The sequence below is a fragment of the Stegostoma tigrinum genome, chromosome 24 (assembly GCF_030684315.1).
Source record: "Stegostoma tigrinum isolate sSteTig4 chromosome 24, sSteTig4.hap1, whole genome shotgun sequence".
In the NCBI taxonomy this organism is placed as follows: Eukaryota; Metazoa; Chordata; class Chondrichthyes; order Orectolobiformes; family Stegostomatidae; genus Stegostoma; species Stegostoma tigrinum.
The window spans coordinates 42,207,306-42,221,210 of NC_081377.1; the positions used below are offsets into that span (position 1 = coordinate 42,207,306).

Consider the following 13,905-nt stretch of genomic DNA (forward strand, 5'->3'; position numbering starts at 1 on the left):
ATTTCTTCTCATCTCAGTCCCCAATTCCCTATCGTATATCCTTAGAGGACTTAGCTACTCAAAATACATCCTGTTAATCCAAGCCAGCAAATACTGTACTCCTACTTATTAAAAAAAAACTAGGGATGGCACACTTAGTGGGCTGAATTTAGGACACATATTTATTTTTGTTTGGGAATAAATTTAACTCTGCATTAATTTCAAAAGGATGAAGAATCGTTGTTTGACACATTTGAAGTTCTCATGGTTTGTTTCAAATCCATGTGACCTTGCTCCTTCCCATCACTGTTATCTTGGTCAGCTTTATAACCGTCTGACATAACCACAGACCATAGGTCATGGAATCCCTACAGTGTAGAAACAGGCTCTTCAGCCCAAAAATTCCACACTGATCCTTAGAGCATCCCACCCAGATCTATCCCCAATAATCCACTGAACACTACGGGCAATTTAGCACGCCAATCCATCATGCCTGTACATCTTTGAAATGTGAGAGGAAAGCGGAGCACCTGGAGGAAACCCACGCAGACACAGGGAGAATGTGCAAACTCCACACAGACAATCACCTGAGGGGCGAATGAAACCCAGGTCCCTGGCGCTGTGAGGCAGCAGTGCTAATCACTGAGCCACTATGCCACCCCTCCAATTCTGGTATCAGTCTGCCCCTTGTTTTAATCACCCCAACACTGGTTATTCCCATTTCTTTCAGCTGCCTAGGTTCAAAGCATTGGAACTTGTTCCCTAAACCTCTCGACTTCTCTTTCCTCCTTCAAGATATTTCTTAAAACCTACTAGTTTGACGAAACGTTTAGTCATCTGCCCAAATCTCTATGCGACTGGGTGTCAAATTTTATTTGGTAAACCTCCTGTGAAACTTCTTCAACAACTTTACATTAATGCCACAATACAAATACAAGTTGAGTGTTGCACTGGCTCAGTGTTACTGTCTCTACGTCTGGCCTACCTCTTGAAACCTGGTTCAAGTCCCATCTACTCCAAAGGTGTCTCATAACACAGCAGAAGAGTTTGTTTAAAAAAAAATTCGATTGGCAGGAAAAAAATTACAATGCTTTGGAATAATCATAATTTCCAGACTTATTTTGTTGTATTTCAAATTATGCAACCCACTTTAAAATGTGTTGATTTTGGTGGTTAAAGTAATCATTAGAGTACAGAGGGAGCCCAACAACATCACAAACATTTGCCAAAGACAACTGTCAAAGTCCTTCTTTTTAACTGCTCTTGGGACACAGGCGTTACAGACTAGGGCAGCATTTATTGCCCATCGGGCTTTAAGAATCAACCATGGCTCTGGTATCACATGTAGGCCTGACCAGGAAAGCATGGCAGATATTCTTCCTTAAAAGTTCATAACAGAATAACATGGGTTATTATGACAATCGATAATCATTTCATGGTCACCACTGGGCTAGTTTTTTATTCCAGATTTTTTTAAAAAATGACTTTAGATTTCACTATCTGCCATAATGGGAGTCAGTACATGAAGGTATCTCTGCAGGGATGGCATTTCCCCTTGCTGGGGTAAGTAACAGAAGGGTTTCAGAACAAGGGGTCACCGTCTCAGTCTCCAGGCTACATGGTAGGTTACTCTGGGCTGAGGGGAGGAGAAATTTCCTCCATGGAATTTTCCACCACAGGCAGTTGTGGAGGCCAAGTTATTAAATATATTTAAGAAATAGGTTTCTCGAGGCTAAAGGTGATAAGGGGCTTGGGGAGTGGGGGTATGCCATTGAGATAGAGGATCATTAATGACTTTGTTGGATGTTGAAGTGGACTTGATGGTCCAAATAGCCTACCTTACTGTTATTTTCTACAGTTTTATTTAGCATTTGTAAAAATGATTTGGATGAGAATAAAGAAGTCATGATTAGTAAATTTGTGGGTGACACCAAAATTGGTGGCACAGTAGACAGTGAAGAAGGTTTTCTGAGATTACAACAGGATCTTGATCAGATGGGTCAATGGGCTGAAATTGGCAGATGGCGTTCAATCTGAATAAATGTGAGGTCTTACATTTTGGTACAACAAACGAAGGTAGGGCTTATACAATTAATGGTAGGGCCTTGCGTAGTGTTGGGTCTTGGAGTGCAGGTACATAATTCTTTAAAGTTTGCTCCATATATAGACAGGATGATTAAAAAGGCATTTGGCAATGTTTACCTTCAGGACTCAGTCCTTTGAGTATAGGAGTTGAGATGTTATGTTGAAGTTGTATGGGACAATGTTGAGGCCTCTTCTGGAATACTGTATCCAGTTCTGGTCACCCAGTTACAGGAAAGGATACTATCAAAATGGAGAGGGTTCAGAAGAGATTTACCAGGATGTTGCCAGGTATGGAAGGTTTGAGTTATAGGGAAAGGCTGGATAGGCAGGGACTTTATTCACTGGAGCATAGGAGGTTGAGAGGTGACCTCATTGAAGTTTATAAAATAATTTAAGGTATAGATTGGATTGACGGTAGGTGTCTTTTCCTTGGGATGGGTAATTTCAAGACTAGAGGGCACATTGTTAAGGTGCGTGTGAGAGACAGAGAGAGAGAGAGAGAGAGATACATAAAAGATAAGAGGGGCAATTTTTTTATTAATACAGAGGGTGGTTTGAGTGTGGAATGGATTTTCCGATGAAATGGCGGGTGTGGATACAATTACAATGGTTAAAAGACAGTTGGATGGATATATGAATAAGAAAGGTTTGGTGGGACAAGAGCTAGGAGCAGGCAAGTGGGACTAGTTTAGTTTGGGATTTTGTTCAGTGTGGACTGGTTGGACCGAATGGTCTCTTTCCATGTTGTATGACTAAGAAGCAGTGCTGAGGTCAGGTCACGGCTGGATTGAGGTGGCGAGTGTAAAACAGGATTAAATTTAGGACTTCCACTTTTTCTTGTTAAAGCAATGGGAAATTTCAATGAGTTGAAGTGAGAGAAGGTGGTGTTGGGCCCTGTTCACTTTCTTTCATGCTGGTGACCATCTCTTCATGCACATAACACCAGAGCCCAGTTTTTGAATGGGATTAAGGGCAGGAAACAGTATCTCAGAGGACCTGAGCTCCAGCAGGTTCAACCCATAGCTCCCTCTGGTGCTCAGCCGTGATGTGGAACCAGTGGCTTCAACATCCATGGATCATGTGGGGGGGAAATTGCCCGCTCTCCCCACCCTCAGCACAAACAAGTGACCTTTGCTTTTAGTCACACATCTCAGGGCTATCGTTGCAAGATGGTACAGGATCTAATTAGATACACATCAGAACCTAGAAGTCACCCATACAAAATCGGGCTCTTTGAGGAAGTTCATCTGGGCTGGCAGAAGTATTGCAGTCAGTCAGTCAAGTGTAGCAGGAGAAAATGGCACAAAACTCTCATAAACCATAATTTTTGAGTCACTCTCTAAGCATCAATATGGAGTGCAGAGACCTCAGTGGGATTTAGGGCTGCTGGAGATTAGAGAGATAGGAATCACTGGTGTGTATAGCTTGGACTACAGTATTCCCATTTGAAATTCTTGACTGATAAGGTCTCAACTGAGCCTGGGCTGTGTTCTGGATGCATACAGGCAAGACTAAATCTAAAGCCCCATGCGGAGAAATACCAATCTAAATAAATCCATTACACAGGTATAAGATTAAATGGAACTTTGATTCCTTTCTCCTCTCGGCTTGCCAAAGCTATATCCAATTTGTTAGAAAGTTGTAATTTAAGTAGTGCACACACAATTAACCAAGTTGAAGAATGTTGCTCTCTCGGCCTCATTTCGGAGCCAAACATAAGCAAATGTCTGTGAATTGCAGGAGGCTCAATCAGGCTGTAAATCTCACTGAGGCAGTGTCTGGGTTCCACTGAGCTAGTTGGCGTTGGATAGGTATGGAGTATAGCCAAGTGTGTGAAAAGAAACAAACTCAGATGGCCCAGGAGATTTTTAATTTTGTAAACTGACCACCTCAGCAACAACCCATTGTATCACTCTAATCAGAATATGGAAACTCAAGATTAAAACTTCAGCTGCCACTAGCAACACGCACTGCACAGTGAATAACTAAGAGAATTCAAACCACTGCAGATTAGTGACCAATAAGTAATGTCAAATACATAATTAACACTGAACCTCACCAATTGTAAACTATGAATGTGATAATGTACTGTGTCCAGAGAATATATATATTTTTAAAGTGACCCTAATTGCAAACTGAGTTTTGATTTTGTCACACCTGCACTCAGGTGATGCAACAATGTTTCTGCTCAAAAAAAAATCAGAACAAGTTAGGCGTGATCAAAATCAGATTGAACTGGGGAGTTGCAAATAATGTTAAAAGTAGCTGCAATTAGATATTTTGATAAAAGATACACAGTGAAGCTTATGAGGGAGTAGCCAAATTCCCAAAGCATTTGCGAAACTGCTGTGAAACAGCCCACAATTTCATTTGTCAAGGGTCATTAACCAATCAAAAGTCTGAGTGTATTTGAAATTTGCAAATTGACTTTCCGAATAAAACAGTCACACCAGCCGTAACATCTGATCAAGTTTGTCAGGATATGTCACATTTAGCCACACAAATTTATTTTTTAACCACTGATTTCTGATATTCCTAACTGTTTCAGGATGTGCAAGCAGAATATCAAATCATACAATTAAGATATCAAAAGTGGCTCAGTTTTATGTGGAAAAGGCTAAATTTCTCTGATTGAAATATTTTTAAATGAGGTGTCAATATCCAGCTATAGAAAAATAATAATCTAAAAAAAATCTAAAATCTAAAAAAAGGAGTAAAAATTCAAAAGAAAAGATGATGAAACTCAGTAATTGTACCCACTCCTGAAGACAGTGCCAAACACTGACAAACTGTGAATATCTTTACCATTTAAAAATGTTTCTTTTTTTCAACTTGTCAGCCCTTCTTGATTAATTTTATAACCGGTATGTCTATCGGGTTTATCCTTCATGAATTATCAGTGGCTTGGTTTAGATGGGTCAAGCTCTTCATAAGTTCAAGAGAAGGGGTGTTTGAAGGTAAATCAACGGGAAAATCAAACATAAATCCAGGTTCAATCTCTCCCACTCCTGTGTATCTGCCGTTAGAAATGTATGTGTAACTCACAGCTCACTGTCTGACCCATGACCCTGCATTATGGATGCTGAATACTGGTAAGAAACTTAGAAAGAATGACTGATTTTATTGTCACATATATTTGCGAAAATACCATGAAAAGTGCTTTGTCGCCACAATCCGACACCATTTTGGATTACAAAATAAATAAAAAGAAACTATTTAAATAGAGCTTCATCTTCTGTTCAATTGACTGAAAAATAGAAAGGCAGAAATTTAAGAAATAATGTTCAACTTTACAGTCCTTTATGAAGGTCTCCGGGGTTCCGGTCTCCGGGCCACAATGAGTCCCGGCTCTGGGTCCAACCGATGCCCCAAGAGTACCCAGCTCCGCTACTGCTACCACCTCCCTGACATCGTTAGACGTCCCTGCTCTGGGCCTACTGCAACCATGAGCTACCACTGCAGCTGCTGTCTTCACCATAAGTCCCCCTGAAGCCTTCTCTGTGATGACATCTCCATCACCGACAAGAATGTGGTGAAGAAAATGACAAAGAAAGACAATGAAAAGGAAAGAGAAGGATGTGGCCAATCTGGAGCAGATGGGCTCAGGAGTCCAGACATCACCTACCTTGCCAGCTCTGCCTTTTGGGGATTGGGATTGGGATTTGTAATCACATCTAATCAATGACTTTTGCACTATAGAATTATGGTGTCATGAAGTCACACAGCACGGAAACAGACCTTTCGGTCTAACTACTCCATGCCGACCATGTTCCCAAACTCAACTCATTCCACTTGCCTGTGCTTGGCCCATGTCCTTCCAAACGCTAGATAACCAGGTGTAGAGCTGGATGAACACAGAAGGCCAAGCAGCATCAGAGGAGTAGGACGGCTGATATTTTGGACCTAGAGCCTTCTTCAGAAATGGGGGTGATCTGGTTCTGTAGGCAGATACCATGACAGGTGATGTGGCTGTAGTACCTGGTTTGCTTCAGGACATGGTCGAGCAGTTTCAAGGCCGAAGAGATCACGGAAGAGCTGTAGTGGAAGAAGGGTCTAGGCCCAAAACGTCAGCCTTCCTGCTCCTTTGATGCTGCTTGGCCTGCTGTGTTCATCCAGCTCTACACCTTGTTATCTCAGATTCTCCAGCATCTGCAGTGTCTACTATCTCCCTCCAAACCCTTCCTCTTCATAAAAAACAAAAGAACTGTGGATGTTGTAAATCAGAAACATAAACAGAATTTGCTGGAAAAGTTTATCAGGTCTGGCAATATCTGTGAAAAGGAATCAGAATTAATGTTTCAGATCGGGCTCCAAGGATGGGTCACCGGGCCCTAAACGTTGACTCTGATTTCTCTTCGCAGATGCTGTGGCCCTGCTGAACTTTTCCAGCAAAAATCTATTTTTGTCCCTTCCTCTTCATGTTCTTATCCAAAAGTCTTTAAAATTTGTAACTTTATCAGCATCCACCACTTCTTTGACAGTTCATTCCACGTACAAACCACCTTCGGTGTAAAATAGTCACCCCCATGTCCTTTTTAAATGTCTTTCTCTCACATTAAAAATATACCCCCTTGTTTTGAATTCCGCCCCCCCCCCCCCGGAAAAGATCTGTGCTACTCACCTTTTATATTCTCATCATGATTTAATAAACCTCTATAAGGTCACTCCTCAGCCTCCAGTGCTCCAGTAAAAAAAAATCCAACCTACTGAGCATATCTTTATAATTGAAAGTCTCCACTCCCAGCTACATTCTAGTAAATCTTTTCTGAACACTCTCCATACACATTCCACTACGAAGGAAACCCGGAATTGAGGCAATCCATCTCAACATACCCCGGAGTTTAAAGCCCAGGTGGGAAAACACACCAACGCTTCATCAGAGGCTGCACTGAGGATGTTACCCGGCACAGTAACGAAACGTCTGTGAAACAACAAACCAGCTCGGCGAGACAACCAACATCAACTCTCCAATCTAATATCCTTCTTATAGCAGAATGACTAGAACTGTACACAGTACTCCAAAAGAGGCCTCACCAACATCTTACACAACTTCAGCACGACTCCTGTATTCAATGGTTTGAGCAATGAAGACAAGCATGCTAAATGACTTCTTAGCCACCCTGTCTACAAAGAGTTTATGTACGTGAACCCTTAGGTTTTTCTGGTCTAGAACACCACCCAGGACCCTACCATTAACTGTACATGTCCTGGCCTTGTTTGTTTTACCAAAATGCAATACCTTGCATTTATTCAAATTAACCTCCATTTGCCACTCCTCAGCCGAAATGATCAAGATGTCTTTATAATCTTATATAATCTTTTCCACTGTTCACTACACCTCCAATTTTGGTGTCTCTGCAAACTTACTAACCATGCCTCCTAAATCCTCATCCAAATCATTTACGTAAATGATAAACAAAAGTGGACCCTGTATCAAATCATGTGAAACATCGCCGGTCACAGGCCTCCAGTCCAAACGCCCTCCACCACTACCCTGTCTCTTACCACCAATTCTGTATCCAATTAGCAAGCTCTCCCTGAATCCCATGCCGTCGAACTTTACTAATTAGTCTACGATCTGGAACCCTGCCAAAAGCTTTACTAATGAATATGTAAACAATGTCTACTGCTCTCCTCTCATCAGTCTTTTTTGTTACTTTATTAAAAAAACTCAATCAAGTTTATAAGACACAATTTCCCTTGCACAAAACCATGCTGACTATTCCTACTCTGACCTTGCCTCTCCAAATGCATGTAAATCCTATTTTTCAGCATCACCTCCAACAACTTACCCACCAGCGAAATCAGGTGCACAAAAGTATAGTTCTCAGGCTTCTCCTTACAGCCTTTCTTAAATAAAGGCACAACATTAGTCACCATCCCGTCCCCCAGCATCTCACCAGTAGTTATAGATGGCCAGGAGCCCCACAATTTCTTCCCTAACTTCCCACAACATCCTGGGATGTACTTGATCAGGTCTTAGAGATTTACCGCCTTTACGTTTTCTAAGACCTCCAGCAATTCCTCTTCTGTAATGTGAATTGCTTTCAAAACATCAGTGTTTGTTTTCCCAAAGTTCTCTAGCCTCCATGTCTTTCTCCACAGTAAAAACTGACACAACATATTCTTTTGGATCTCTCCCATCTCCTGACCTTTAACACATAGATGACCTTGTTGATCTTTAGGGAGCCCTATCCTCTCCCTAGTTGCTCCTTATATACTTGTAGCATCTCTTTGGATTATCCTTAACCTTACTTGTCAAGAGTATCCCATTTCCCCCTTTTGCCCTCCTCATTTCCCTCTTAAGAATGCTCGTACGCCCTTTATACTCTACAAGGGATTCATTTGATCCCAGTTGCCTCTATCTGATATACATTCAAGATGTATTTGAATTGTGATGCTATCAAGATGGATTGTCTGAATTAGAAGGTCTGCCTTCACAATTCTTAAGCATTAATATTCTCATACCATGCTGAACAACAGACCATATTTTGTGATTTACTCCACAGCTGTCTAATAATCAAGAACACTGCACAATCCTGGTACAGCATGTCAACTGATTTGGGAAAGATATTTCTGGAATTTATTAAAAAAGGCTTCAAGTCATATTAATGTGAAACAATGAAATGACTGCCTGTAATGCACTGAACACATGCAGAAATAAGGTGAACCACGACCTTAGGCCTATCAAAACTTCAACATGGAGTTGTTTAAAGGGTTGGATTTGTCTGAAGTCAGTTCACTCTGAAAATATTAAAGGCAGCAGTGAATCAGCCCAGTCAAGTGCTCCCAACAGAGTTCCAAATTCCTCCTGTCACATATGCAAGAGTTTACAGCACCCGTGCAGGATGCTCACGCATTCACTTAATTTCTGATTCTCTGTACAGGCCACAGCAATAAACCACTAAAGATAATTAATGTCTGCTGACCTTCCTTCCATCCTAAGGTCAGACGTTGGGATGTCGACATATGTACAACGCTGAACACCCTGCGTAACTCCTCAGACGCTGAAAACGTCTGTGTCTATTGTCAACACGAACTGAACACTATCCAAGCTGGAGATGATAAATTGCATGTAACATTCATGCCACATAATTGCCAGGCAATGACCACCTCCATCAACAGAGAACTTAACCACTGATCTTTGACATTCAATGGTGTTACCATCGCTGACTCCATGACTATCAACATTGACTAGAAACTGAACTGGGCCAGCCATAGAAGTATTGTGGCTACAAAAGCAGGTCAGAGTCTGGGATTAACAGAGAATGGTAGAGAAACTCAGCAGGTGTTTCTGCAGACAAAGAAACAAGGCCTTTATTTCTCTTGGCAGATGCTGCCAAACCCGCTGAACTTCTCCAGCATTCTGTGTTCAATTCAGAATTGCAGCATCCACAGTATTTTGCTTTCATCAGGAATACTGTGGCAATTAACTCACCTCCTAACTTCCCAGAGCCTGTGCACCATCTCCAATGTGTATGTCTGGAGTGTGATGAAATTCATCCCATTTGCTCATCAAGTCACTCACCATCCTAACTTGGAATAAAATGTATTGTCACTCCTTCAATGACACTGGATCAGAATCTTGAACTTCCCAACAACCACATGGGCTGCAACAGTTCATAAAGGCAGCTCACTACCTCCTTCTCAAGGGCAAATAGGGATGGACAATAATTACTGGCCCAGCCGGGGGATGTCCCTGTCCCGTGAGCAAATATAAAAAAAGAAGTCCTTTTTAAGTACCATGATCATCTCCACTGGCGAATTTAGACGCGGCGTAATCTGATGTATCAAGTCACCTTACAGACTAATAAGATGATAACTTGTACAATGCTTTAACACAATGAAGCAACAAAAGCATTCCGAAACAAAACTGGATTCAGCCGCACCATGAAAATATCAGGCAGATGACCAAAACTTTGGCCAAGGGGAAGTAGGTTTAAGTCATATACTACAAAAAAATTTGTGATCATTACATGCTGAACTAGAGTATATACATATGCAGTCTGTAAACCACCACAGGTTCAACCATCGGCTTGTACACAGGCATTTGAATGATGTTTAAACCAAGGATGTGAAACTGAAGGTTTTACAGATTTGAAGTTTATTTTTACAGTTTGGAGATCTTAGGTACTACGTTTCCTTGTTACTATTCCCAATGCCAACCAATTTTACATATCCCATCCCTATTTCAGCTGATTAATTAAGGTTCTTGCTCATTATACCCTAGATTTATTTATTCATTCATACATTCATGTGGGTTTCACTGGCTAAGCCATTCCGAACTGCCACTGAGGAGAGAATACTGTTGATCTCCTTTTGAACCACTGCAGTTTGCACCGTGTAGGCACATCCACAGTGCAATTAGGGAAGGTGGTCCAGGAGCTTCAGCTAGCAACAATGAAGGGCTAGTGATGTCAGGATGGTGAGAGATTCGGAAGGGAACTTGCTGATGGTCATGTTTTCACGCACCTGCTGCCTTTGTCATTCTATGTGGATACAGGATGTGGGCTTAGAAGATACTTTCAAATAAACCTTGGTGACTTCATGCAGTGGGTCTTGTAGATGGTATGCACCAGCACCACTGTGCTCTGATGGTTGGTGAACTGCATATTTACGTTGTTGGATGGAATGGCAATCAAGTGTCTGGGACAGTTTCAAACTTGAGTGCTGGTGTATTCAAAACAAGGATGCGTTTAGTAGGGTTTGACAGGGACCTCAAGACCAATTGGAACCAGGAAATAGGTGGCAATGATTATATGTTAACTGAGGGATAACTGCAAGAGCATTTGACTGCGTGCATACATGGAGAACAGGAGACCCCTAAGCCACTATGGTATTGTACCTAGCTCTGAACCAGGGGGCGAACATACAAGTCCCACCTACTCCAGAGGTGTGTTATAGCATTAAATGAACAGAGAAGTGCAGATGCTGGAGATTTGAAACACAAATATAAATTACTGGAGAAGAGAGGAAGAGTCACTCAAAATATTAACTCAGTTTCTCCCTCCAAAGACGCTGCCAAATTTGCTGAGTTTCTCCAGCCATTCCTGTTTTTAAATGTTAGCACATCCACAACAAGTTATACATATAAAGGTGGAACAAGCAATCAATTTTTGTTGGAGTTTGTAAATGCAATGGAATTAAAATTGATTAGAAAAGATTATGGCTACACTCTAGCTAAACACTAACTAACTAGTATTTAATTCTCCAACCATCTTCCTTTATGCTGGGTATGACTCCACCCAGTGAGTAGTTCTCCCCCAGTTCCCTTTAATCTCACATTAATTTCTCATTATCAGCCCAAATCATTTTGTATAATTAGACAGAATCAAATAACGGTTCAGCACCCTTCTGAAAGCAAATGACAAGCACATCACAGTCTTACTGAGATATGTCTGATGGCCAGACAGATATCCATTATGGCTCGCTTCACTCATTTTCATAATCAATATCATACATTGTACGAGGTAACATTTGCCGATTTTCCCTGTGAATGCCACAACCAACCTCAACTCGATACAAATTATCACAGCACTAAAATGAAATAAAAGCCTATTTCACCTGCTGAAAGCAATGGGGAGGGGCAGCAACAGCGCCTGTCTCCTTAAGGTATTTGTCCCAACTGAAATGACCTGAAAGCAGAAATAAAATGGTGAGTAAATTAAATTCAACAACAACGAAAAGGAAAGAAAAATGGGAAGGAAACATTATTTAGTCTACAAGTTCCCAAAGCTAGTCACAAACCCATAAATTCAGAGGTAGATTTTGTGCTTCCTTTGGCATAATAAGGGTCAAAAGCCATTTTGGAAAGCTTCCCTTAAAAAAAATCTCCATTTGTTTCCATCGACTCCTCTGTAAACAGACCTGGTGTGTGTGTGTGTATATATGTGTATGTGTGTTCAATGTTTATTTATTTGTAGAACCCAGCCAGCTCTATAGCCAGGGAACAAAGGCTGCAGTATAATTGCATCGACACCTTGGGAATAGTGAATTATGGACCTAAAACTGACACTGGGGCTAAGATCAAACTGGGCTGATATCCTGATATCTCACTTGCAACTCAAAGTATCTGAGAAACACTGATGCAGTAGGACAGTATTTTTAAAAAAATAGACAGCAAGGTTGAGAAAAATTGGCAGAGAGACCCTACAGTAGATTTAATCAGATATCTAATGTTAAAATATCTTGATGTTACTGAAACAAGCTAAAAACTTTGATATTGATTCACAACCAGATATGATTTTATGCTTTCATCTTGGTTTTGCCAAACTCTTTTTAAAAGTCACTATACCATCAAAAAGAATGCAAATCAGCGCTGTGCGACACAAAGCCATAAATATTTTTATCATGTCCTGACTTATTACTGGCTCAGAACATTGACAGAAATAGTGGGTGAATGCTACAACTGTTGAACACAGCGATTGTTGCAGGGAACAAAAATCAAATATCCATTCCAAAAACAGGTTGGAGCAAAAAGGAATATTTTCAATTTTAGTTGTGGCTTGAGCTACAGAAAGAACTCACATTTAGTGACACAGGACTACTGTCTGTCTAGACAGAAAGACATATTTGTGACATCATTGCCTGAAGATAATATCTACCAGTTTGAAAATCACATTAAATGAATTAATGTTTAAACTACTGAATAGGTACAGGCTCAAACAAATCACTGGATTACCAGCCAGTTGGTTTAAGATGTTTAACTCCCTGATAATTCAACAGATTGAAGGTAATAAATAGTTGGAAGCTTCATTTGAATTTATTGCCAACTGTTACCAATAGATACATTCTCTACTTTGAAGTCTTTCCCAAATGACTGTCACCCCATTTGAATCACCACGCTGCATTTTGGATTAGCGCCAAATCTGCTGCTCTGTCTGAAATGGTGAACTCTTGTCTCCTGATGAGTGCAAGGAGAAATGTTTCGAAACTGTAACTTTTACTTCAGCCATTATTATTTGTTTGTCAAGACATATTCAAGGTTGTTCTAGGTACCAACATTCTCCTCAGTGTTCAAATTCAGATCAATTGTTCACACTGGGAGCAGTTCAAGTTTGGAACACACTGCCTGGAAGTGTGGCGGGGGCATTCAAGAGGGCATTAGATGCTTATTTGAATAGAAGCAATAAGCAGGGTTATGGAGAAAAGACAGTGTGAGGCACTAAATTGCAAAAGATAAGGGGGCTAGGCAGAAATGCAGAATTCTAAACACAAGCACATCAGCCACGGCCTTAATGAATGACAGGTCTAATTTGAGGTCTTCTTCTGCTCTATTTGCAACTCTGCCAGAGGGCAGCTATAAATCCAGCCCAAGGTTTAAGGGGCAGGGGTGCACAGACATCTTGATGGAAGAAGAGCGATGGTGAGGTTCAGTGAGAATTCAAGTTTAAGGTTGGAATGATTGATGGCACAGTCACCAATGTTACCATCATAAAAATGGGCACAAAAATGCTTTCAATCTAAGGAGTCATAGTATTGCAGAAAGAAGTCAGTTTGGCCATCAAGTCTGACTTGTTCTCTGGAATATATGAATAAGTGATAAGTTTCTCAACTCCATTCTCCCACTTTCTTCCTGTACCCCTTGATCCCCTTAACAATCAAGAACCTACCTATCTCAGTCTTAAATATACTCAATGACCTGGCCTCCACAGCCTTCTGTGGGAATGAATTCTATAGATTCACCACGTTCTGGCTGAAGAAGTTTCTCCTCATCTTTGTTCTAAAGGGTCTTCCCTTTACTCTAAGGCTGTGCCCTCAGGTCCTAGTCTCTCCTACCAATGAAAACCCCTTCCCTATGTCTAGTCTGTCCAGGCCGTTCAGTAATCTATAAGGTTCAAT

General features: G+C 41.0%; 1 protein-coding gene across 8 annotated transcripts in view; it reads right to left on the reverse strand.

Moving 5' to 3' along the window:
• Positions 1–13,905, reverse strand: part of LOC125465086 (polycomb protein SCMH1-like) — a 196,811-nt gene that overhangs the window by 117,434 nt on the left and 65,472 nt on the right. For 4 of the 8 annotated variants that reach the window (XM_048558203.2, XM_048558200.2, XM_059654401.1 and 1 more), the window contains one exon: positions 11,629–11,699. The exons of the other annotated variants lie outside the window; for them this stretch is intronic. In XM_048558203.2, coding sequence (XP_048414160.1) covers positions 11,629–11,699 — 71 coding nt within the window. The remainder of the gene's footprint in view (positions 1–11,628; positions 11,700–13,905) is intronic. 8 annotated transcript variants of the gene reach the window in all.